We start from the raw sequence: 25,830 nt of genomic DNA, 5'->3' as shown, positions 1-25,830 counted from the left end.
CGCCCCGAGTTAACAGTTAAAACGAGACGCCCCTCGACAATCCCTAGGGTTTCAGGCCGGCCCGGGGCACCAGAACCTGGCCGGGGAGAATGGACTGGACATCGGAGGGAGGAGGGGAGGAGGCGCAGCGCGTCCAACTTAGAGACTCAACCTCGCGGCGCAGAGCCGGCTCGAACGCGCGGAAATTAGGTGAATTCTTACAAGGAAAAACATTTCTTTTGCTCCTTAGTTATTAAAAAGAAATTATAATCAGGAAAAACATCATAGTTAAACGGAAGTTTTTATTAACAGGAAGGTTTTTCTTAATTCATACAAGATCCATCTTTAACATTAAACAGGATAATATGCTCCATAGTCCAAGAGTCCAATTCTAACCGATGAACACTTTACTCCAGTTTAGTCCTCTCGAATGCCTGCTATGTTTATATTTTAACAGGTAAAAGCCATTACCTACGAGCTACTTAACGAAAAGTAACTACACTGGAAGATGAAAATCTATAGAATTTTGTCATTAGATCAGAGTAAAAAAAATCGAACAGGATAAAATTTTGTTTAGAAATATTTTTATCATTAGGGTATTCTTATACTTTTCAGAACAAGTATAATGTTCAGAAATTATACAAGGCAACTTATTAAATATTATTTAGCAATGGTTTGTTTAGTTGAAATGTTATTTTAATTGTAAAAACCATCTCCGGTTACAAAAAATAATCAAAAACCTTATTGGCTTTAACTTGCTTTTACAAATGTCCTAAGAAGTCACAAGCTAAACAATACTTTAAGTAGAAAAACAATAATTTTCAAATAGTTTGGTATACTATTTTTGTGGTTTAGGTACATATATTAATTGGTTTCTTTTATAGGAAACCTGACTAGAAGTTTGTCACTTTAAGTACTGTGAAATAAAGGCAAGAGCTCATCACCTTTTAACAAAAATATTCTGTATGCAACAATTCCCAGTATCAAAGATATTCTTATTTAGTGGTTGATAATTAATTGCCTGCTACAAAATACAGAACAAAACAACATTTACTGGATTGTTTTTCAGATTGCAGCTGCCCACTGGCATCCAAAGCAAGGATTTCCCATAAATAAAAGCTGCAAAGCAATTCACATACTGACTGGTTAGTTTAGGTCAATGCTCTTTTTTCACCCTATTATTCTTTTTTCTTCTCCACCGCCCCCATCCCCCGCAGTGACACGGTATTATTAAAAACATTAAGTCCCTGGGATTTATGCTTCAGATCAAGACATCACTCGAGTAATTTCAAATGATGTACAGCTCTTCACATAAAAAAGATGTTTTGTGGTCACAATTACTTCAAAAAGTAACTATATTCAAATAACCTGACATATCATGCTTTAGCAATTACAGAACCACGATTTTGACACATGGCAATTTATAAGTTAGGCAAATATGAAATGCTAAAAGATGTGAACAGCTGTTCTTCTGTTTAAGTTTAGAGTGCTGCAAAATTCTGGTAATGATTTTATTTTTTCAGTTAACATAACCAGCCCACGACACAGCATACTAAGTCATAAAGTACAGATCCAAGGAAGGTAATACCTTTACTAAGTTACAAAACTTTGGCAAATCAATACAGTACTCTTTAACACAATAAAATATATTTTTGTTGGAGTCGTTTATTACTTTCGTGATAATTTTTACTCCAAAAATGTTGAGTACCAAATTAAAACATTGTGATTTTTAATGGTGGTTTATAGCAGAGCAAATTATTTTATACAATTAATGTCTTTTTAAAACTATACAGTTTCTCCTTTAAAAGTGAGTTCCCTCATGCAAGTTCTCCAAGTTTATTGCAGGGCAGTGGTGGGTATGTAAGAGGTGGCTCTGCTTGGTTCTGGGGTTGGTCCAAAGACAGGTAGAGTTCCAATGCGTGAAAAGCTTTAAAATTCTACCTTAAGGAGGTTTAATCAGCCAATACCAATTTTCAAGTACTTCTCAAAAATTGTTAAATTTTTACATAAATACTGGAATCCTCAAAATCAGACAGTCATTTCAGACAACACTAGTTTCAGCCAATCCCTTTTATTTAGAAACCCTGCACCTCTTTGTTTTGATCAAGTCACACAGTCCTTCTTCAGCTTATTAAAAAAACAATTCTACCGAAAATATAGTTGTATTTTTTAAATAACAAATAAATATACTGCCAGCTCGTAGAGACCTGGGGAACTGGGTGTTATCAACTTTCATGATCATTTCTCCACAAATGCTGCTGCTGCCATTGGTGTCCTGATGCTCCCTCTTGCCGAAGCCGTCAATTCCTCAATTTCAGCATTTAATTTATGTATTACCCACTCCATTGCTTCTCGGCCCTTAAAAAAAAATCCAACATGTTTATTCTTACCAAGTGAGAGCAAAGGCACCTGTCAAATAAACGGCACATCAGGAAGTAACAAGAAGCGGTACAAGCATAACTAAACCTCACCAGGACAGGTTGTTTTTACCTTTGCTTTTTTTTCTCTCATGTTATTTACCAAATATCAAATGCCTTGAGAAACTGGCTTGATCTATATACTGATTTTAATTTTAATTTTTGCAAAAGATGTTCTCAAAAGAATCTACAATTAAACGACAGTGATGTTTTACTTATTTATGATTAGACTGGTTCCCCTTTTGGGGTGAGGTCAAACTCCTTTTTTTTCTTTGTATGTCCATATTTTAAACCAAAATCCTGTACGAGGCTCTGAAGGCTCTGGGCCCCGACTTCCACTTCAACCACTCTCCTGGACCCTGTGCAGTTCCTTGAGGGACGCAACAGGAGCACTTCCTGCTTCCTGTCTCAGGGCCTTTGCATACGCAGCTCCTCTGCCTGGAATGCTTCCTAGCAGGCCCCTCATAGCCTACCCACCCCTCATTCAGAACTCAGCAGAAGCATCACTTACTGAACACTCATTAAACACTGTCATACCTTTCTGTACTTTTCCTTTCCTAATGACGTGTTGTATGATTAATGTCGCCTTCCTCTTAGTTCCACGAGGGCAGGGGCCACGTTTGGTTTGCTCCCCGCTGTATCCCCAGTCTAGCCTAGCACTCTGCCTGACACAGAGAAGGCATCTATGAATACCTTTTGACTGCTGAATGATTATACTAAACATGTGTTATAAAACAGTACATCAGGCATCTCTTTCTCTGAACTTACTTTATTTTAAATCATCCATTCTCAATCAGGCAAAAATTAGTTGGGGGGCAGTGGAGAAAAATCTCACTTTTTTCATGTATAAAGCACAGACATATATCCATTTATCTATATCTACAGATATAATCTGTAGTATTAAATAATTGCATGGGGTGGGGGTAATTAGGGGAAAAATATCTACAGTGGACCTGGGCGTGAAGGGAGACGATAATGAAAAAAAGGTTGGGAATCTACGCTTTCAACAGCGACGCACTGCTACACGGCTTCCCCCCTCCCCCATGCTGGGCCCAGGGCTACAGGCTTCCCATATTATCTCATTCACTCTTCGCGCCCAACCCTGTAAGGTGGGTGATTAATCTCCACTTCGCAGACAGGAAACTGAAGCAGAGAGAGGTTCACTTAATTAATTGCCCAAGGTGAAAGGCTGGTCAGAGTTACAGCTGGGACGTGAACGCAGGTGGGCTGGACCCCAGAGCCCGTGCCAGCAACTGCCCACATCACCTCGCACTGCAGTGGCTCAGAGTCAGCTCACAAGGACAGCGCTTCCAAGAAACAAGACCCAGGAATAAGAGCAAGCAGGGAGGGACTTCCCTGGTGGTCCAGTGGTTAAGACTCCACGCTTCCACCACAGGGGGCGCGGGGAACTAGGATCCTGCAAGCCTGTGCTGCACCCCCCCAAAGAAAAACAAACAAAACAAAGAGCAAGCGGGGAGCAGCCTTACTTACTTTATTGGCATTTGACGATATCGTGCTTGCCATCAGTCCTTCGAGGTAACTGCCGAGACTGACCCCTTTCACGGTAATTATGGCTTCTTGAGTCAAAACAGTTCTGGAACAAAACACATTTACACAGCTTCAGGATGACCTAATTTTCATTTTTCAAAGAAATATTCGATTAAAAAAATTAAAACACACTGTAAAATAGGTTTGTTAAAATATTTTTCACTTACTTTTCTGGGTCTTGAGGATGTGGTTTGTATATAAGTCTCTCATCTACTGAAACCATATTTGTAAATGAAATCTACAGAATTAAAAAAAAAGTCAAATCATTTTGGAAACCAAGATTAAAAATATTTCCAAAATTAATTCACAAACCAAAACCTTGCTAGCTAAATATACAAAACAGCAGCAAATAAACCACTTTGATATTACTGTGTAAAAAGAAGTTTTCACTATTCATTGCTTCCTTTTTATCAAAAAAATAATAAATTTGACAAAAGCATCATAATAGTAATAACATGCACATGATGCCAAATTCACTTTATTGAGTGCTGTCTCCTAGAAATAACAGGCAGGCTCATTAGAGCGCTGAGGCTAAGCTGCAAACAGGCAGAGACAATGCAGCATCTCAGTACTGATTTCCTAAACCAGGCTGAAGAGCATACATTTGTGTACCAACTACAAAAGAGAGAAAAAAACTAAGCCAAATAGTTTAAAATTAAAACAAAAGGGAGTCCAGACTTACATTAGTAGATTTAAGTTCCATTGTTTTCTCTACGGGATCCACTACAGAATGTTCTTGCACATATGTTTTGGTTCTTGCTGCACCAATAAGCTAAGTAAAACATTCAGAATTAGTAATCAGAGGAGGAAGGATTTCTTAACAAGTGTATCAATATTTTATGTGAAGGTAAAAAATGTGTTAATATTTTGAACCAAAAATCTGTTTTCATAAAAAACATGGCAAAGCGACAAAGGTCAGAAAGGAGGCCCGTTTAAGGGTAAAAGGACTTCACACACCGCGAAGGAGATGAGACGCCCAAGACACAAGCAGAGGCGATTAGCAACCAGCCGCTGAGAGCGTACAGAGTACAAGGCAGGACTCGGGAACTGCCAAGGTTGAGGGTGGAGCAGTGAGCCCGACTATTCGGCAAACAGGGTATCTGGAGAAAGGAGAGGTTTGGAGTGTCTGTCAGTGTTTTCCTAGCGCAGCCCAAGCGAGAGGACGCAGTGGCTCCGGTCTCCAGACAGAAAACCAGCCACGTCAGGACGAAGATAACACAGCACGTCCAGGGTCACTCCCTGCGCTCCGACCCAGGCCAGTCCCAGCCCTGCTCATTCCTGCGTCCACACTGTCTAGTGCCGTGGCGTGTGCAATGGAAGCAAATCGTTGGAAAATGTGTACTTTACTTTTCTGAGGGGGCCCACTTTCTAGAAAAAGAATCTCTACAGACAACTGGGTCCACTTACACCAGGGTTCTCTCCCATCACGATAAACTGGCACCCCACTTTCTTCCTGGTTAAACTGGCTCACTAAAGCCTGCTCCCTTGAAAGGGCACAGAATTGCTTTTAAATGTACAGGTAGAGGCACCAGATCTTGGAACAAACACGGCAGCAGCAAAGTGAGACCATGCTCCTCACTTAACAGGCGCGGCCACCACTGACCACAGCAACTGTCAGCTAACAACCAGCACCAGACCACTGCTTCCACATCTTAAGCTGCTGGCAAAGTAGGAAAAGCAGAATAAAACTTCTAGATTACAGAGCATTAGCTGGCTTCCTTCAGGAGGTTTTATCGGGTGCCTTCATGAAGACTGTAATAATATTTCCAATTCATTATACACTCATAACTCAAGTTTATTATAATACAATTTGAACTGATGCAAAAATGACATTCAGAATCGGCTCCCACAACCTATTTGAAATTATAATGTCGTTTAGAAAACTTCTCTACAGCAGTCACATTGCTTCAGGAATAAAGACACACTTACAGATTTCACAATGGAAGGCAGTCCCCACTCTGTGCTGAGAAGTCTATGGCTGTGCAACTTTCCAGAGAGATCTACGTGTCTGTCCAATACATCAACTCCAACCACACTCGGGTTCATAGGGTTTGGGTATTTCTGCATTGCAGCTGTTGTAACAGTTTCCCATGGGTGGCTGCCGACAGGAATAAAAAAATCAAACATTAAAAAATACGCATATAAATTAAACCATTTTTATAACCCATCAAACCAGTCTTTACAATTAAACTTTACTTAATTTACCTAGGGAAGGTTATTTTCTGAAACGCTGACTGAAAGATGATTTTGGGAGGCTCAATCTACATTTTGCACATGTGCAGATTTCAGTATTTTTTCAGCACACAGGCTATGTGGCATCGCTGATGCCGATAGGTTAGAATAACCCCCAGAGCGCTGCAGTACCGTTTCTTACGGCATCTTTTCTACTTACCAGTGTCCACTCTCACGTGTAAATATTGTTTCTAAGAATTACTGTTTCATAAAAATGTGTTTTACAATTATGTTCTACAGAAACAAACAGCAAAAAATATTACTATTATACCATTTATTCTTTTGTCTGACCCCACTTCTGTGAAGCCATAAAGAAGTAACAAGAGTAAAAGAACTTATAGGCACTACAAATTCTCATAGGGATTACAAAAAGATCCAAAGCATTACTGATTTAAATACCATAATATTAAACATGTATTTTTCTCTATTAAGGTAATAAATAATAGTGGCCCCTCCAATCTTTATCCTTTACTTTCCTCAAGAGTGATTCCGATTTGTTTTGAAAAGGTCACTCAATACAATAAAATGTTTTTTTAAGGTGCTCCTAATGTGCCACTTTCTAATATTCTCTCTTAATAAGCATTTGCTTGTCATCTAGGATCGAGATGGTAATAGCATCATGGAACTGGCAGCATCTTTATATTCTTCAGAAAGCACATGTACTTGGGTGATTCAAAATGTGATGTACATTTGTTCTCTTCACAACTTATCTGAACAACATGCTTGTACCAAAGATATCCATTTCAAACGAGCCTCTTATTAATAACTACAATGAGCCTTAAAAGTGACTGATTTTACACGTCTTCACTGAAAGGAAAGACAAGATCTGGAGATGGTGTTTCAAACTACACTTACCGATAAACCACACAGCATGACTTTTTATTTTTCTAAAAGCAAAACACCACCATTGTAAAGCAATTATACTCCAATAAAGATGTTAAAAAAAATTAAAAAAAATAAAAGCAAAACAAGTAGGCAGTAATCTATTTCAACTTTTCAGAGAACTAAGCCTGACAACTTTTCGTGGACAAAAGGAAAATCTCAGCCCCACTCATTTTGCAAAACCCTGGACAACCAGTAACATTACTCTTAATGCCTTCACTTTTGCTCTAATATTATACAGAAATGAACCCCATTCTGTTTTTAATCTCAAGCCTTATTCAGCAAACAGTGCAGGTATATAAGCGGAGCTACTTCATAAAGCTAAACAGTCCCCACATATAGAAGTGATAGGGGCCAAGCACTCTGATTGTTACCAAGGAAACTATCTAAAATGAGAATCGGATGAACCCTTCCCTGTCTCCATCTAGTCATATACCATGGGGAGGTGGCTTCCACGCACTTCTCTCTTCCCCCAACTCCTTGAAAAAATTAATAATTGCAAGGCTTCAGGGTGGTTATGCATTATTTGTAAGTCAGTCCTTCTCTCCTCTCTGAGCCAACTTGAAAACACTGACGTTGACTTAGCTTGGACGAAGACTGCTTTATAAAACACGACTAGCTCAAAAATCACAAAGGATGCATATTACAATTAACAATCTTCCAGTAATTCACTTTAACTGAATTAATGAAATCATGTGAAAAGACTTCACACTGCAAGACATTCAAAGATGGCCCCAAAGGACAGTCAGTCAGTAGAACCTGGTTGCGCTTGGTGAGCTGTCCAATTTTTTCACCTATAAAACGAGGTGGGGAACACTGTTAACTCCACCGAGGCAGCAACAGTGTCTTGATTTATTTACCAAAGTGGAACCAATCCAAAGAACAGTGCCTGGCACTTAGTGGGCCTTCATATTTGTTGAAGGAATCAATGAATGACTTCAACTGATGCCAACTACATGCTAGGCCTCAGAAGGAAGCACTGGAAAGTCACAGACGGGAAAGACTCAGAATGATGACTTAGATGTTGTTAGTAACATCCTTAAGATGGAAAACACAGGGAAAGCATAAAACTTGAGAGGGGAGATAAATGACTTCATTTTCAGGGATGCTGAGTCTGAAGAGCCTGCAGGACGTGTGAGTAGAGATACCCTGCTAAGACCTGAAAATAAGGATTTTAAGTTCAAGAAAGACTGGAGCCCAAGGTACAGATTTGGGTGCCAGAAATGTGTGTATCAGCTGGGACCCTGATCAAAAAGTCCAGATTATCTGGGGAGAATCAGGATCAGGGCTTCTTCTCCCAGGACACGCAGAGCATTTATGTGAATATGTCTATTTTCTGTGAGGAGAGTCCCAGAGCTTTCATCAAATTTCAGAGAAGCATGCAACAAAAAGAGACTAATAGTCCCTGATGAAATGCAAGAAGGCCAACAACAGAATTTCACTGAACATTTACACTGAAGGGTAAGAAAAGAGGAAAACATTAAAGAAAAGGGCCGAATGAGTGGGGAGGAGGGGTAGGAAACAAGCTAGGGAGAAGAGTGTTAAGGAAAAAAATTCTAAGGAGACACAGTGCCAAGAACTTCTCAAGCATTTAAACCCAGAAGAGAACTGCAAAGAAGAAACCATCCGTGAACCCAACGGCTGAAACAGAGTAGTGAAGAATGTGACCTGGTTAAAGAACACTGGAAAGACTACAAACTTAGGCTCTTTCCCCCAGAAAGATTGTAAACATTAGGGAGAAAAGAAATCTGCCCCCTGATTCTAACATTCTCTACCTTCCAGGATCCAGTGGACTCCTGCATGTGTCTAATTCACTGAGTGTGTGAAAAGTCTACAATTGTTTTAAACATTGCCCTGGAAATAAACTAAAACATACTTCCAAGCTAAAAAAATTAAAACAGTGTGGCAACAACAGCCAGACCACTGGAATAGAACAGATAGCTCAGAAATGGATTAAAGTATAAATCACAAGTGTCTTAGGAGGAAGGTGGCATTTCAAATGGGTGAAAGGAAAAAAGATTAGTCAATAAAGAGTGATAAGACGAACGATCAACAATTTGTTCAGGCAAAAATGATACAGGCAAATAAATGCGTGGTTCTTTTGTACAATGAATCATGGAACCAGAAGGGAATTTAATTCCCAACATCCAACTGGTGTAAGGCCTATTTTCCTTACCAAACGTTTCTCCCTAACCAACAGATGTTAATGAACGTGGCCTCAAAGACATCTCAGCGCTGTCAGACCCTGACGACACCGTCCGTCGTCGTCTTCCATGTCTCAGACGAAAATGCGTAACTCCAAGATCACACAGCTTGTTGGAGCCAGAGCTGGACCTTGGACTCCAATTTCAAGGCCGTAAATTCTAACTCCTCAGGTCAACGGGCTGCCGGAAAAGGTCCGCTGCGTGGTCGCCTGAGCTCGCCCTAGGTCCACATTCTGAAGCAAGGAACTCCACCCGAAGATACTGGAGCGACCAGCCTCTCGACAGCCCACGATCCTCGGGGCCACGACCCACAAGGCTCAGCAAGGCCCCATGTGGCAACGGGGCGCCTCTCCCACCCCCAGCGCCGTCAGGGACCTCGTGCTCGGCGACGCCCCCGCCCCCTGAGGGGGCGTCCCCGGGAGGCAGGCCGCCAGGGCCCCTTCCCCAGCCCCCTCCCGGACGGGTCGTCTCCCCTGGGAACCCATTCCTGGGGCGTCCCCGGGGTCGTGACCTTCGTCCCCGCCCCCAGGGCTCCGAGGAGCTCGGGCCCAGCTCCCCCAACCAGGCCCGACGCCTGGAAGCTTCCTGAGGGCCGCCCCGGCCTCGCCGCGACTCCGGGCCCGGCCTGCCCTCCCACCCCGCAGTTACCCCATGCCCCCCGCCGACCTGGCCCCGCCCCAAACGTACTCAAAGACGTGCTCCGAAGTCCAGATCTTCATGATGCCGGCGGCCCGCGCGGTGTCCGGGCAGCGGTAGGGCACCGCGAGGTAAAGAAGCCACTCTTACCCCCGCCCCGCCCCGCCCCGCCCCTCAGCCGCCCCGGCGGCCGCCCAATGCGCACGCGCCATCGGGCCCGACGCGAGGGACGTCCCGACGCGCTGCCCCACGCCCTATCCCGGCCTGGGTTCTGCCCCAGCCTTGCGCGCGGCGCAACGGAGCCCCGCCCCTTAGCGCCAGGCTCACCGCGCCGGCGCAGCTCCGAGGGCGGCGCGGGCGCTGTGCTGCGCAGGCGCGGCACGCGACCTGCGGTCCGCCCCCTCGCGGGCGTCGGCGGGAACGCCGACCTCTGGGCAGAGTTGGGCCGGGCTCAGCTGGTTCTTGGGCGCGCCGCCCGCCCGCCCTCCTCGCCTCCCCGCTCCCGCCGGGCCCGAGCTCGCCTGGCGTTACGAGGACTGTTGACGGATCCAATCGGCCCTCTTACACCGGCATCTCCTGTGTGTTCGAGGTTCCCTTGAGCAAATGTTCATGGTGCCCCATTAGAAACTTCCTCCTACCTGCTGTCTCAACCCAGGCTGTGGAGGGTCCATCGTCAACCAGCTAAGCGATCAACCAAGCAAGCAACCAGCCAAGCAGGCAGTCAGCCCTGTGCTCGTGCCACCTGCCCTCCAAGAGGTTTTTGCCCCTCGGCGGGGAGAAGAGACACAGAGTACACCGGAGAAGCTAACATCAGACAGTGTGCTTAGTGCCCAGTGGAGGGTGTAGTTAGGAAGCACGAGTGCTCAATGGAACAGGTGGAAAGCCAGCTGGCCCAGGGATTACAGGATGGCTCTCAGCTCAGCTGTCAGCGCCCCCCGCCCTTCCTTTATCACCCTTCCTTAGAGCTCCTCTAAACCTTAGTTCCTCTGACACACATCCTGTTGCATTTTTCTTAGCACTTCTCACTCTTTGAGATCATCTCGTTCATTTGTTTAACTTCCACTCAGATGTAAGCCCTTGAGGGCAAGGATCTTGCCTGCCTTGCTCAATAATGATTCTCAGTAAGGGCTCAATGGTTATTTATTGAAAAATGAAATAATAATTCTTCGTGGAATGAATGAATTACTGGAATCATACAGCCACTAGACTGTAAGCGCCTGACAGGGAGGGTCTTGCCAGACTTGTCCAGCAATCCCCCTGCACCTACATAATCCCTGGTTGTTGCGTAAATGAATGAATGAGAAGGACGTGAGGGGGCAGGATGGCATGGCATGCGGTTTCATCCACATCACGAGATGAACCTCGTCCAGTGGACAAACTGGCCTCGCTTTCAGGACAAGCCCTCTCTCTCTGGTACCCGCCACACTCCACAACCTGCACCCCCTAACAGAACAATTTGCCGTTTTAAGTGATGGCTGTGGAGGAAAATTTTTACATCTAGTTACCTAGAAGCTAGTTCGAAGCACTGCCTCATTCTTGTTCTTACCTCATTTGATTGTTAAAAACAAATAAAACCCAGGTTAATTTAGGAGGGAGGATAATTTTTTAAAATAGCCGAAGTCCTTTATATAAAGAAACAGAAAAATTACATTGGACAGGAAGGAAATAATATGGTTGGGTAGTTGCTAAGTGTAGTTTGTGGTACCTAGGACTTTAAAAACAAAACCTACAGTACTTAGAGGAGATTCTTAGGGAGGTAATGCTTTACGGGCTGCTGAGAGAGCCTCAGCCTCAATTACTGAGAAGTTAATGTCATTAACTTCAATTGAGAAGTTAATGTCGCTGGGTGTTAAAAACACTGGTTCAGGAACCGTCAGCACAGAACAGCCTGTCTCCACTATGCCTGGAGCTCCGTGAAGCTGTTCACCATCCAGGATTCCTATTCTGTTTATTTTAGAGAATGTTATTCTGCCCCCTAGTTCAATATTTCTGTTTTTTAAAGTTGTGAAAATGACAACTACCCCCCCCCCCCCATTCTATATCAGTCTATCGATTTTGCTCACTACAGCTTGAGTGGTGGGGATGGGGGCATGGAAGGCTGGAGATCTAGGCCCAACTATCTCTTCTGTGTGGAAGTCATACCACCGACCTTGTACTTGGGTTTGGAGAGCAGGACTTTACATAGATTATCTCCTGGAGACTCACTCAGAAACACACAGAGGAAACAAATGAATGGTTTTTAGATACCTAAGCCTTGTGTCACTGACTGTGCCTCTCACAGAAACAGGCAAGTCATTAGCAGGTAATTAAATTGACTTGAAATTAAGTAGGTGACTGGCTCTTTTTTTTTAAAAATTAATTTATTTATTTGTTCTTATTTTTGGCTGTGTTGGGTCTTCGCTGCTGCGCACGGGCTTTCTCTACTTGCAGCGAGCAGGGGCTACTCTTCATTGCGGTGCATGGGCTTCTCATTGTCGTGACTTCTCCTGTTGCGGAGCCCGGGCTCTAGGCGCGCAGGCTTCAGTAGTTGTGGCGTGCAGGCTCAGTAGTTGTGGCTCGCAGGCTCTAGAGCGCAGGCTCAGTAGTTGTGGTGCGCGGGCTTAGTTGCTCCGCGGCATGTGGGATCTTCCCGGACCAGGGCTCGAACCCGTGTCCCCTGCATTGGCAGGTGGATTCTTAACCACTGCGCCATCAAGGAAGCCCTGGTGACTGGCTTGTGATGGCATTTACTTACCAGGATGACACACAATCCCCAGAGCCTCACGCCCTTCCCTGTGCCTGGGGTGCGAGTTGGGGAGAATGCAAATGGGATTCCTACCAGCGAGAAACTTCAAAACTGGCTGAGGAGCCAAAACACAAGGCGAAAAATAACTAGAAGACAAACAACAAGGTCCTTCCGTACAGCACAGGGAACTATGTTCCGTATCTTGTGATAAACTATAATGGAAAAGAATTTGAAAATGAATATATATATATAGCTGAATCGCTGCTGTATGCCAGAAACTGACACAACATTGTAGATCAACTATACTTCAATTAAAAAAAAACCCCAAAACTAGAAGATTTTTAAAGCGGGAGGTGGGATGGGGTTAGGTGTTCAGAGCAGAGGCCCATGACTGTGAAGGCAGCTCCTTCTCAGGAGATGGTGGTGGAACCTCTTTCCGGGCTGCAGAGCAGGATTTGGCTGAAGGGCCTCGATTAGGGGCTGGGAAGTGAAGAGGCATCAGGGCCACGTTCGTGGGGCACAGAGACAGGCCTGGCAGGAGAAACGGATGAAGTCACATGCCTCAACTTCAGCTGGGCGCCGGCGCCTTTTATTCCCAAAGTCAGTCATTCTCATGCCATCTTCACAATTTGCCCTGTCTTCATACCATCTGTTCCATTATTACTTAAGTTTCTTATATCAGCTTTTTAGCAAATACACTTTATGTAACTACCGTCAATAGAAAATTGTTTTTTTTTTTTCTCTCTCCTGATTTTCACTCAACACATAACTATTAAAGCAAAACAGTAAGCCTGTGGCCTCCCCATCATCTTTCATGGACTCCAGGAGTGGGTGTGTCTCACATTGGGGTCGGTTTCCAAGCTTCTTAACGGCTCTTTAACCCTCATCTGTACTGTTCAAACTCCAAACCCACCTCTTCCTCTGAACCTCTCAGCCATGACCCTTGTCTCTGAATTTACTGTGAGCTGCTTCATCGTTAATCCTCTCTGTATTTCTCTGCACTCAGAGAACATATTCTTCCCAACCTTTTTGCCTTTGCTCCTGTCATTTATTTATTCAACAAATAGCCACAGATCACCCATTCTAGGCCCTCCCTGCACTCATGGAGCTGACACTACACCAGCAGTTCACAATCAGGAGTGACCTCCTCCGAGAGACCCATGACAATGTCTGGAGACCTTTTTGGTTGTCACAGCTAGGGAGGCGGGTGCACCTGGCATCCGGTGGGCAGAGGCTGGCATACTGCTAAACACTCTACAGAACACAGGACAGAGACAGTCCCCCACGTCAAAAAAGTGCCGGCCCTAAGCGTCAGTAGAAACGCTGCTGACATTTCTAAAAGCGTCGTAGAAACGCTGGGCTGTGGCTAACAGGCTCTTAGAATCTGGACTTAGGATCAGACAGGTCTACCTGCCTGGACTCCATCTTTTGTCCTTCCAGTCGCCAACTCACCTGACCTTTACAGCTACAGCGATTACTAGCTGTGCCTCAACAGGCCACAAGTTCCACACCCTTGAACTTTGCACATGGTGTTCTCTGCCCAGAAGGCACTTTCCCCTCATTTGCCCTAAAGAGTCTTGCTCATGTCTTGAGGCTGAAAATACTCCCCTGACCCCGAGTACCTCACAGGTGTGCCTCTCCCCAGCTCGGCCCAACGCCTTGTTTCTGCTTCTGTGCTGGTGGCACTTTGTATAGATCTTGTGATTGTATTGTGTGTGTGTGTCCACAACTGCAATGTAAAGTACAAAGTTGTGACTCCTGTCTTAGTCAGTTCAGGCTTATGTAACAAAATACCACAGGCTGGGTGGCTTATAAACAACAGAAATTTATTTCTTTCAGTCCTGGAAGCTAGAAGCCCAAGATCAAGATGCCAGCAGGGTCGGGTTGCTGACTTCTCATTGCAGCCTCACTTGGTGGAAGGGGCAAGGGGGCTGTCTCGGGCCTCTTTTGTGAGAGCATCGATCTCATCCATTTGGGGACCTCCCAAAGGCCCCACCCTCTTTTTAAAAAATATTTATGTATTAAAATACTTATTTATTTATTTATTGCCTGCATTGGGTCTTAGTTTCGGCACGTGGGCTCTTTGTTGTAGCGTGCAGGCTTCTCACTAGTTGTGGCATGGGCTCAGTTGCCTGGAGGCATGTGGGATCGTAGTTCCCCAACCAGGGATCGAACCTGTGTCCCTTGCATTGCAAGATGGATTCTTAACCACTGGGTCACCAGGGAAGTCTCAAGGCCCCACCTTCTAATGTCATTGCATTGGATGTTAGGATTTCAATATGAATTTGGGGCGGGGGGAGAGGCACAAACATTCAGACAATAGCAACCTCTGTGTTAGAGGGATGAGAGGGCCTGTGGCCATACTGGGAAGCAAGAATCATCAAAACATGAACATATTTATTCCTGAGCCAAACACTTGGAAACTTAGCACCTGCTGAAAACACTAGCCTAGACCCTGTTGAGCCCAAGTGTCTTCTGGTTAGTCTCTCGGTGCTTGTCCATGGCGGAAAATGTACCACCAATTGTTGGAAAGTGAAGTGGCAACGCTGGGAAAAGATGCAGGATTTTATCAGGTTGAGCAGGTGACCCTCAAGACCTCCTCCATCACATGTGAAACCACCAGTGGATGACTTCCTGTGGAATCAAGGCAGCTAACAACTGAGAGGAGAAAGTTGACAAGAGATGGTTCCCAAAGTCAAAGCATGTCATAAGACAATGCTTTGAATAGCTAAGGAGTAGGAGGGACCCATGGGAAAACTAATCAAGTCCTTGACTATTTCTGCAAAGATCTCCATCACTGTGTTTGGGCTGTGAAATTCAAACATATTGTGTAGTGCTTTTTCCAGTTTGGTGGGGAAAAGGATGGCAAAACCCAGCACTTGATTCATCCTATGTATAAGAATTTGCATAGAGTTACAATTTTAACCTAAATTGTGTGTGTATGTGTCTCATAATATATATAACTATATGTTATAATATATATGTATCACTACATTTATGCATATGTATATATGTGCCTGTGTGTGTCTATAAACTTCCTACTGTCATTTGATATTTCATTTTCCAGGGTAAAGTCCTAGCTACAATTTTTGCTTTTCATTATTTACTATGAAATTTTGCTGTTGGTTGTAAGTGGATTCAGCGGCTTGACTGGGCACCAACTGTACACTAAGAATGAGGGCTTTCTTAAACCTCAAGAGCTGGGACTACTCAGGGTGATTGTTTAGGAGGAAGATGTGCAGGCACTCAGGGTGAGAAACAACAAGGGCAGAGGTGGAAGGAGGGGAGGTGGGGTTTGAGGCATTTTTAGGAAGCCCTACTGGTAGGGACCTTGCACACACACTCACCTTTCTGCTTTGACTCAAGCAGACTTTACAAGTGGAGAGACAGAGTCTGCGTGGCCTCGGGATGAGCGGGAAGGAAGCAACCTGCACGACAAGCCCAGGAATCCAACATCCCATGGCCTCTGTTCCCTGGGGATTTCACTGGCCTGGAAAGAGACCAGAAAGCAGAAGGGACTCAGAGGCTTGCAGGGACCTTGGGCCCTGGAGCCCACTTGCTTGTCTCTACAAAGGGCACCTCCTCATCTCAGGAATCTTTCATTACTTCTAATTCAACAAGTATCTTGAGGCAAATTCAATTTTGTTCCCATTAGTGATCGCAGATTTTGGGTAACTGTCCAGAGCTTCCTATCTATATGATTTCCACCCCCCGCCCCCCCCGCTCTATGTTTACCTAAGCATCTAACCAAGTTATCCCTAAGTTCCTATCATAAGAAATGAATCCCTTCTCCTGGGAGGACTTTGACTATTCCAGTAATTCCTTATCCTGAGAAATTAAGGATAATTTCTTCGAGCTAAACCAATTTGTCTTATGAGCTATCTTCTCATAACCAGGCGGTCCATGTGGAAATTAGCTTCACTCTCTTTCTATGTGGAAAGCTTTTACCCTGAAAAGACTGCTTTGCAAACACCCTCACGCACAGAGGTATAAAACCTGGCCAGAAACCCTTCCTGGGATAATAAAAATGTCATCATCCCATGCATCTCTGAGATGAACAATTCTAGCAGTCCTTCTTTCATGGTCATGTAAGGTACTTTGTTTGGTTCCTCTGACCACATCAGGAGACGAAAAGATGGAAGGCGGTGCCCTAGCCAAGCACCAAGCATCTGAAGACCAGAGAAGGCTCTTAGCAACATCTACCTGCACGTAGGTGGGAGCCGCGTTTCCCTTTTTTTTTCTCTTATAAAGGACATTTCTTATTTGAAGTCACCCAGACTGTGACCTGCTGTTTGGTGACCACGGCCAACATAGCTCAGCTCTATGCCATCGAGAGAAAGGGGTGACAGTCTGCACTGAGACCCACCCTCTAGGTTTACAAAAGAGGAATCAACTATAGTTCAATTTAAAAAAAGGGGGGGGGGCGTTGGAGCCTGGTTCCTGGCTAGCTGTGGAGCTTGGCAGTCTCCTCCAATTTGCTGGAGACAAACGGACCAAGCCAGAAGCAGACTAAGCCTTGTTTGGGGCTCCTCTTCCAAGTACCCTCATCCACAGGGGACCTTGGAAACAGGGAGTTACAAATGCAGCCGCCTACTGGCCTGGGACTGATTCAGACAGCTCCTTTTTGTGTGGCCTATTCTTGCTCGACTTTATCTGGATGACCTTTCGGAGCTAACATTTCAGTGGCCAACAGCATGAACACGGAGGGAGAGAACAATTACAGCCACGATCCACTTCCTGAAAGCAGTCCAGCTGACTACAGTTTCAAAGGATCAAATCAGCACCTCTTTCAACCCCCAGGGTTCCAACCCATTCAGTAACAAGTGTCGGGGCAGAAATCTGGGATGAATAAATGTCTTGTCTTTCTCCAAGGCAGCTCGGGGCCCATCCCATGCATCCTCTCATTGGCTAGTGTGACATCTTGTAAAGAAAGGAAGTAGGGACTTTATTCCTGCTTTACAGCCAGAAAAAGGAGGCAAAGAGATGGTTGTGCCTCTTCTGTCGCACGTGCCTTCCACTGGCCAGCACTGTTTTCTCATCACTAGATTGTGGCATGGGGACAGGGGTGACAGACACAACAACACAAAACTTGTGTAATGTATTTGCCTCGTTCCCCAGGTTGGAGGTGGCAAGGTCAGCCACAGCAGAGCTGGGATGTGTGAAATTGCAGAGTCTGACCTGGCTGGTTACCCCTATTCATTCTGTAAGAAGGTGGGTGTGTTAAAATGTTCTGAACATAAGGGGAAGTCCAATCAATATTTGCTGGATTCTATTCACAGAAGTTGGGGTAGAGTCAGCTCTTTGCCTTCTTATGGTCTTCCTGAGAGGTCCATTCTGCAGAAGGGTGACATTTTATGTACATTCAAGAAATTGTATGAAAAACAAGCACAAAAAATGGAAGAATGGAAGGAAAGTTAGTGGTTTGCCATGAAACATCTTATAATGACTGACCTGGACCATTTTAAAAAATACATGATTTCATCACTGAGACTCAGTGCCCATCACAGAAGGACCACATGATACTGTGGACCACACTGAGGAGCGTCACAGCATGTGGGTAGAAGGTTCTGGAATATGGATCCAGGAGGAGTATTCAGTGGTTCTTTTCCAAGGCACTGGAGTCAGTAATACTGACCACAGGTACCTGTGGGCCCGCAGGTAGCTCCTCCCACGGAGGTGGTTTCTTTTCATGTAGCCACGATGCCTAAACTAGGTGGTTCAATCAGCTCATGAAAGAAAAACTAAACTAGATTATTGGCAGCCAAGATGAAAACCAGAACATTGGGTGGCCAACCTCGTTGGTAACGCGTGGGCTCAGGCTTGCTCACCCTGGGCGTCAGGTTGGAAAACCTTTAGGAAGAGACAACACGGAGATGTCAGCTTTCATTCCCACCATGTGTCCTTGTGTCTCCTCCCAAACAAACAAAACAGTGTATCCTTTCTATCTTCATGTGAGCTTCTCCACTGAGAAAATGGGTCTATTCACATTTGGATGCTCCAGCATCATGTGGGAAATTTGCCAAGAGATTTTTCCATGAAGGATAAAGTAAACTCATACCATTCCGGACTATGAGGCAAACCAGACCCCAGCACTCAGGCTCGGAGGGGCTTGGAGGCCTGTAGGAAACCAGGGTTTTGATCTTCTTAGTTCTGAGGGACCCATGCAGACAGAGGGAATACTCCAGAGAGATGGTCTGTCTCGTTCACAGCCGTGTCTCCAGTGCCTACCCATGACCTAGCACAGTGCCAGGCACATAGTAGCTGTTCAAAAAGCAACTGTTGAATGAATAAAAGAACGAACGGAAAGCAAGCCCTAGCATGAGGTGACACTATGCCTCATGTATTGATGCGGGTCAATAACAGTGTTGACAGATGTATGAAGCTGGATAATTACCAGACTTTGGAAATTGCAAGGCACAGCATGACGGTCTAAAGCCAGAAAGAACACAAGGGAACTGGGAGAGAACCAGCAGGTGCCTGAGTCTGAGCAGTGCCCCCAACCACTCTACGGGTCAGTCTAGGGAGACTGGTCTTGGAGGCCAGAGCAGAGACAAGCAGGGGCACCACTCTGGCTGGTGGCTCAGATAACGCCTGGAGGAAAGGATGTGCCTGGGGCCCAAACTGCCTTCATTTAAGAGAACAGCTGTTTGCTTGGGCCTAAGGTTGGGGAAAAAAGTGCTGTCCTTAGTAAATCAGTGCTCAGCGCTATTAGGAGAATTGCCCAAATGATTGATTAGAGAATCATCAGCCAGTCCCTGCATATTGTTTTACTTGTGTGCTGCAAGTTAGTTTAATGTCAAAATGTACCAAAATCTACCCAGCTCCGTCTACTTCCATTTTTCATCAAAGAAATATTTGACAAATGCATGTACTGTAACCACCGGGGAAGAGAGGAAAGTAAGAAATTTTCTTAAGGGCTCGGATGGAGAAGGGAAGCATCAGCTCCAACAGAAAACATGCCCTTTTACGGATTGTGTGTTACATTAAACAAGATGAAAATGTTTATGAGTACTTGCAGGCTGATATATCATGATGGAATCTTAAATTTACATAGACCTTCCTTCCAAACACTTCAGAAACCTAGCAGATGGGGAAACAGAGGCACCAGAACCCATGTGTTGAGAATCTTTGGAATGCACTAGAGAAAGACCATATTGGCATGTCCAGGCTTTTTCCTTTTCTGACTTGTCTGTTCACTAAATAATAATGTAGAAAAAGCCTGCTGTAAGAAGTAATTTCAGTGGTTTCTTATTTCTTCAAATGCCATTGACTATAACTCTGAATAAGACGAAATCCTCATATAGCTTTAGTTATTTCCATCAGCCAACGGGTGCTGAGCACAAATACATTCAGATATTTACATTTAAAAAAAATTATTTTATTTATTTATCTATTTATTTATTTTGGCTGCGTTGGGTCTTCATTGCTGCGCGCGGGCTTTCTCTAGCTGCGGCGAGCGGGGGCTACTCTTTGTTGCGGTGCGCAGGCTTCTCATTGCGGTGGCTTCTCTTGTTGTGGAGCACGGGCTCTAGGCACACGGGCTTCAGTAGCTGTGGCACGTGGGCTCAGTAGTTGTGGCACACGGGCCCTAGAGCACAGGCTCAGTAGTTGTGGCACATGGGCTTAGTTGCTCCGCAGCATGTGGGATCTTCCCGGACCAGGGCTCGAACCCGTGTCCCCTGACTTGGCAGGCAGATTCTTAACCACTGCGCCACCAGGGAAGCCCCAGATATTTACATTTTTAACAGAATCAATCAGCACACAGAATTGGTTGTAGATCTCTTAAAATTATACTTTAGGTAACTGTGATTTATTTGAAAAGCTAATATAAAATTGTTTACATTTAATTTAAAATTAATTTAAAATACAAAAAATCAATAGCTTTTTTTTCATACCAGCAATGATCACTTATAAGCAATAATGAAAAATTTCCATTCAAAATAACCCCAAATACAACATACCTAGGAAGAAATCCTAACAAGAGATGTATAGGATCTATATAAAGAGAATCATAAAGTTTTTCAGAAGGATATAACAGGAAACTTGAAAAAAGGAAGAGCTACCATGCTTCTGGGCAGGAAGATTGAATGTTTTGATGTTGTCAATTCTCCCCAAATTAGTTTAATGAAATTCCAATCAAAAGCCCCACAGGATGCATTTGGAACCTGACAGAGTGATTCTAATGTTCATTTGGAAGAATAAAGAGTTGAGAATTGCCAAGAAAATTTTGAAAATGCAAAGAGGAGAATTTGATGTAACAGGTATTACAACATACTATCTAGTTATAGTAGTCAAAATGTGTGATACTGGGCAAAAATGGGTGGAAAGGAATGGATAGCTTTAAATTAACCTTAGTATATATGATATTTTAACATTTGATTTCTTTTTTCTTTTTTTTCCGGCCGCACTGCGGCATGTGGGATCTTAATTCCCCTACCAGGGATTGAACCCGTGTCCCCTGCAGTGGAAGCGTGGATTCCTAACCACTGGACCACCAGGGAATTCCTAGCATTTGATTTAAATCAGCATTTCAAATCCAAGGGGAAAGGATAGCTTAGTAAATAAATGGTGCTGGGACACAGGGTTAAGTATTCAGAAAAATCAGTTAAGTTATATTATCTCAGGCTATATGCCTAAATAAGTTCTAGATTAACTAAAGAGATAAATGTTAAAAATCTAATTATTCATAAGGATTCCACTGCACAAATAGCACTGACACAAAAATAGAAATAATCAAAAACAAAATTGAAAGGAAAATATTGTATGAAAATATTTACCACTAATATGGCAGGTTAAGTGTTAATTTTCTTAATACATAAAAAAACTCATAAACTATTAAAACCCCACTAAAATCTTTTAGAAAATAAAAATACCACAAACAGACAATGGGTAGAAAAAGTGAAAATGGTGAATAGATGTGAAAAAATGCTCAACCATACTGGTGATCCAAGAAATAGAAACTAAGACAGTATACAATTTTTTTTTTTGCCTCTGAAATTAACAATGATTAAAATATAGCTCTTATTCAGAATTGATGAGTGTGAAGTGAAATAGGCACTTTTATACACTTCTGTTGAATGTATAATTGGTACAATCTTTGTGGAGAGCAATTTGGCAACATCTCTTCAGAGCCTTAAACATTCCTCTTTGTTTTTTGTGATTCCTAATGCAGGAATCTACTGTAACAAAATATTCTGAGATTCGACAAAGATCTAGATCACAGAATTATTTGTAATAATGTAAATTTTGAAAAAACTTAAATGTTCAAAAAATTATTCCCTGGTTGGATCGGGAAAGAAAAGAAGTCCTTCAAGGGGAGGGAAGAGGAAGGAGGGAATTCTAGAGAGAAAGAAGAGCATGGCTGGTGTCAGGGGTGTGTGGGAGTTCAGTGCGTGGCCAATTTGGAGACTGTCGTGTGCTCTGTCATGGCTGACATGGGGGAGTAGGAAGGGGTGAGGCTCAGAAGCACTTATGCAGTCGTCTGTCACCCTCATGAGAGTTTAAGATGTCAGGATTCTGTGTTGGTCATCTTTATATCCTCCCAAGTTCCTATTAGGTGCTTAATAAATGTCTGTTAGTTAATGAATAGATTTCTTTCAGGTGGTGAGTGGCTTTGAGTTCCACATTTTTGAGTTGTGGTGTTACTCTTTCACCAGTGAAGATCCAGCAAAGTTTCTTAGGAAGAAAATTGATAAAGACTCTTCCTAAGTAACTCTATTGATTCATTTTTATGACATGCATTAAATGACATTTAAAAATAAATTTATTTGGACTTCAGTCAGTAGGGGGTGCACTGATGCTGGAAATTCCAATATTAATACAGAATAACACTTACTTGTTAATCTTATGGTTCTTTATACTGGTTATGCTTTATCTCCTCTGTGCCCCTCCCCCCACTCTTCCCCCCCCACAATTCTTCTATCACATACATACATTACTAGTAGATAAATATTGCCTCAGAACAACCAGTTACAAAACTGGGTTTTAAAAAGAGTTAATTCAATATTGCTATTTATTATAGTTGTTACAGGTAAGTGTGACATTTAAAAATATTAGTGCTATAAGGAAAAGAGTTTAAATTGTGCTTATCATTTACTCAGGACAAATTTTCCATCAGAATAAGTGGGAAAGTACCAGAAAAAAATGGAGGTGATATTTAAATGGTGCATGTGAACACTAATACTATAATTGGAACAAGAATAATAGTGACCTTTAGAGAAAGAATATTTCATAAAACATTCATTAAAAAAGAAGGAATTGGCTTTTGAAACATTATTTTCTCAAAGTTCTTCTTGAAACAGAATTAATAAAATTTTATGGTTTATTGAAATTTCAAAAAAAGGAAACTGTGGAGTTGTGTAGAAGAATTGAGAGAAAAGTAAAATGAGGTTTGTATATGGTATTTTTGGTACAAAAAGGACTTGAATGACATATTTAAAAATTGAAGACAATAGCTAAAAATATTGTACCAGAATAATAAGTCTCAAAATCAAACCATAAGAAATAGGAATCAGCATTTGATGGAAGACAAATGAACAATTATAGAATTCAAGAAAGCACAACCTGAATAGGAAAAGAGAGCTATTTGTAGTGGTGGGGAGTTTGGAAACTTGGAGATGGCTGCATTTCATTAGACAATGCTGTCCTCTTTTGGAATGATGATATAGGGAACACCAGGGAAGGAAAAAGAATGGAACTAAAAGAAAGGGAAAAACACCAAGTGGAACTCCCACTAAAAGGCAAAGATGCTCTAAGGGGATTCTGGTTCAGCATTGTGCTGCTCACGAATAACATACATATAAAAAGTCACACAACCTAAAATTAAAAGTTTCTATAATGATATAACAATGATAATAAATACAGGAAAGCAAAGGTTGGAATAATAATTTCAAATAACTCAAGATAAAACATATTAAGTGAAATAAATGGGTGGTTATACAAAGATAAACATAGTACATACTTAAGATATAATTCATATGCGAATTCATATGCACCAACTAATGTAGCAACAAAACACAAAAAGCAAAGAATGTAAGAATTTCATGTAGAAACAAACAAAAATTCAGTTATAGGGGAGAATTAAATTCCTTATAACCAAAGCTATAACAAGTAAATTAGGCAAAATTCTGTCCTCTATAAATGAGATATAATTTTTTTTAGAATTACTCAAAGAACACTTATCAATCTTATCTCTTGCTAGTTTACAGAAAATTAAATGAATAAACTTCACCAGAGGTTTTACAGGCTACATTCTAACCAAAATACAACTAAAACTTAAAATTAGAAGTCCTCAGAATAAAGAAACAGAATTGCAAATTACTCTGATATTTTAAAATAATCTCCTAAAGAACAACTGGTACAATGGGAAAATCAAGAACTCAATTAAAAGACAATTTAGAAAATAATAATGATAATATCCTGCATACGAAGATCAGTGCTTAGAAAAACATCAATAAAAGTTTTAAATGTTTTATTGCTAAAATTAAAAAGAGAAAGTAAATAAATTATTCAACTTAATATCTCAGAGAAAAAAAACAAAATGAAAGAAATAAAAGATAAAGTCATAAGTTGGAAAGCAAAAAATAGAGTCAATGAAAACAAGAGCTGATTTCTTGAAACTTTAATAATATAGAAAAAAACTTCTGATAATTCTAATTAAGAAAAATGAAAGAACACTTAGAGAAATTAGAAAGGAAATAGAAACTCTATTGAAATAAAAACTATGAGAAATAAATATCTAAAGTATGCTACTGTATTTGTAATTCTCAAAGAAATTTCATAAAAACTAAAAGTTTCTAAAGTTGATGCAAGACAAAGACAATCTTTACAGATTGATAAGAGAAGAGAAAATCAGAAAAGTCATGAAAGAACTATTACAATTCCATTAAAAGGCTCTGAATATGAGTGAATTTTTAAAATATTTAAAAGATAGATAACACTACGTTGCAAAGTGTGTTCTTGACTAGAAACACTTAATACATTACTGATAAGGATAAGCACTCCAAACAAATAGTCAATGACATAAATATAGATGGGGAAATCTTAAACAAAACCCTTCAAAAGGGCATTGCATTAGAAAGTAAAATGTACCCCCTGGAATTCAAGGATGGTTCAATTGAAAAATCTTATAAGACACAGATGAGTTAAATGAAAATTGACATATGGTCATTTGCATAGATGCTAAAAAATAATTTGAAACACACATTCCAACTACATTTTTTTTAAAAAAAGGACTTAACAGGGGTGAGATAGGGAGGGTGGGAGGGAGGGAGATGCAAGAGGGAAGAGATATGGGAACATATGTATATGTATAACTGATTCACTTTGTTATAAAGCAGAAACTAACACACCATTGTAAAGCAATTATACTCCAATAAAGATGTTAAAAAAATAAAATAAAATAAAATAAAAAGGACTTAACATATTATGAAACTTTTTTTTTTTAAATCAAGGGACAATGTTAGGTCAATGAACAATCTTAGAGACATTTCTTTAAAAGCAGAATGAAATTAAGGTGCTGCCTTAGTTTAATATTGTTTTATTCTCTTCAATAAGTTAAGAACCAAAATTATGACATAAGAATAATACATATTGGGCCCTTAGAGACAACATATTCAACTTCACGTGATTAGAAATGTAAAGAAACCTGCAAAAAGTTGCCAGATATAGAAGAAATGTGAAAAATCAATAATATTCTTGTGTAGCAGTATTAACATCTCTTTAATTATATCAAGAAATAAATTATAAAGAAAATTAATTATAAGTTTATTGCTTAGGAATAAACTTAACAAGGAATAGATGTATGAAAACAATGAAAAATTTACTGGAAAGTATAAAGGGAGATGATGGAATATAGAGCAGTGTGTTCTGGAAGAGAATAAATTTTCTAAGAATGATAATCCTCCCCAAGTCCAACTAAAATCCCTAGAAGATGTTAAATAGAACAAACAGATGAAAACAACTGAAGTAAATAATTATAAAATCATTAGGATCGAATGGCCATAGGAACATATAAATAATTTAAATAAGTGGAGTGTAGCCCAGATGGCGGAGGTGGATTTACCATGAAACTAATGAAGCTTAAGCTTCTGTGCCCTCTCTGTGCGGACTTTCCCAATGTCCTGGGAGGTGTTCTAGCAATGTGTTCTCATGGTCATATGTTTTTATTAATTTCACAAAAACTAAATATATTTTCTTTATGACCCGT

At 41.9% G+C, this 25,830-nt stretch overlaps 1 protein-coding gene across 3 annotated transcripts; it reads right to left on the bottom strand.

The window, feature by feature from the left end:
• Positions 1-264: 264 nt before the first annotated feature.
• PRELID3B (PRELI domain containing 3B) lies at positions 265-10,059 on the bottom strand. 3 transcript variants are annotated; one of them, XM_059896153.1, is made up of 7 exons: positions 9,950-10,024; positions 9,235-9,442; positions 5,874-6,042; positions 4,627-4,716; positions 4,112-4,182; positions 3,888-3,990; positions 265-2,337 (listed from the first exon to the last, which is right to left on the bottom strand). In XM_059896153.1, exons 3-7 carry the CDS (start codon positions 6,009-6,011, stop codon positions 2,218-2,220), a joined length of 522 nt encoding a protein of 173 aa, XP_059752136.1. In that variant the 5' UTR covers positions 6,012-6,042; positions 9,235-9,442; positions 9,950-10,024; the 3' UTR covers positions 265-2,217. The 3 variants fall into 3 exon arrangements, with proteins under 3 accessions (XP_059752136.1, XP_059752135.1, XP_059752137.1); XM_059896152.1 differs by lacking the exon at positions 9,235-9,442 and having other exon boundaries at positions 9,950-10,059; XM_059896154.1 differs by lacking the exons at positions 265-2,337; positions 9,235-9,442 and adding an exon at positions 2,923-3,061 and having other exon boundaries at positions 9,950-10,059.
• Positions 10,060-25,830: the final 15,771 nt, after the last annotated feature.

The sequence above is a fragment of the Balaenoptera ricei genome, chromosome 15 (assembly GCF_028023285.1).
Source record: "Balaenoptera ricei isolate mBalRic1 chromosome 15, mBalRic1.hap2, whole genome shotgun sequence".
Lineage (NCBI taxonomy): Eukaryota > Metazoa > Chordata > Mammalia > Artiodactyla > Balaenopteridae > Balaenoptera > Balaenoptera ricei.
The sequence above is the reverse complement of the archived record's forward strand: the minus strand, read 5'-3'. Positions and strand labels throughout refer to the sequence as shown.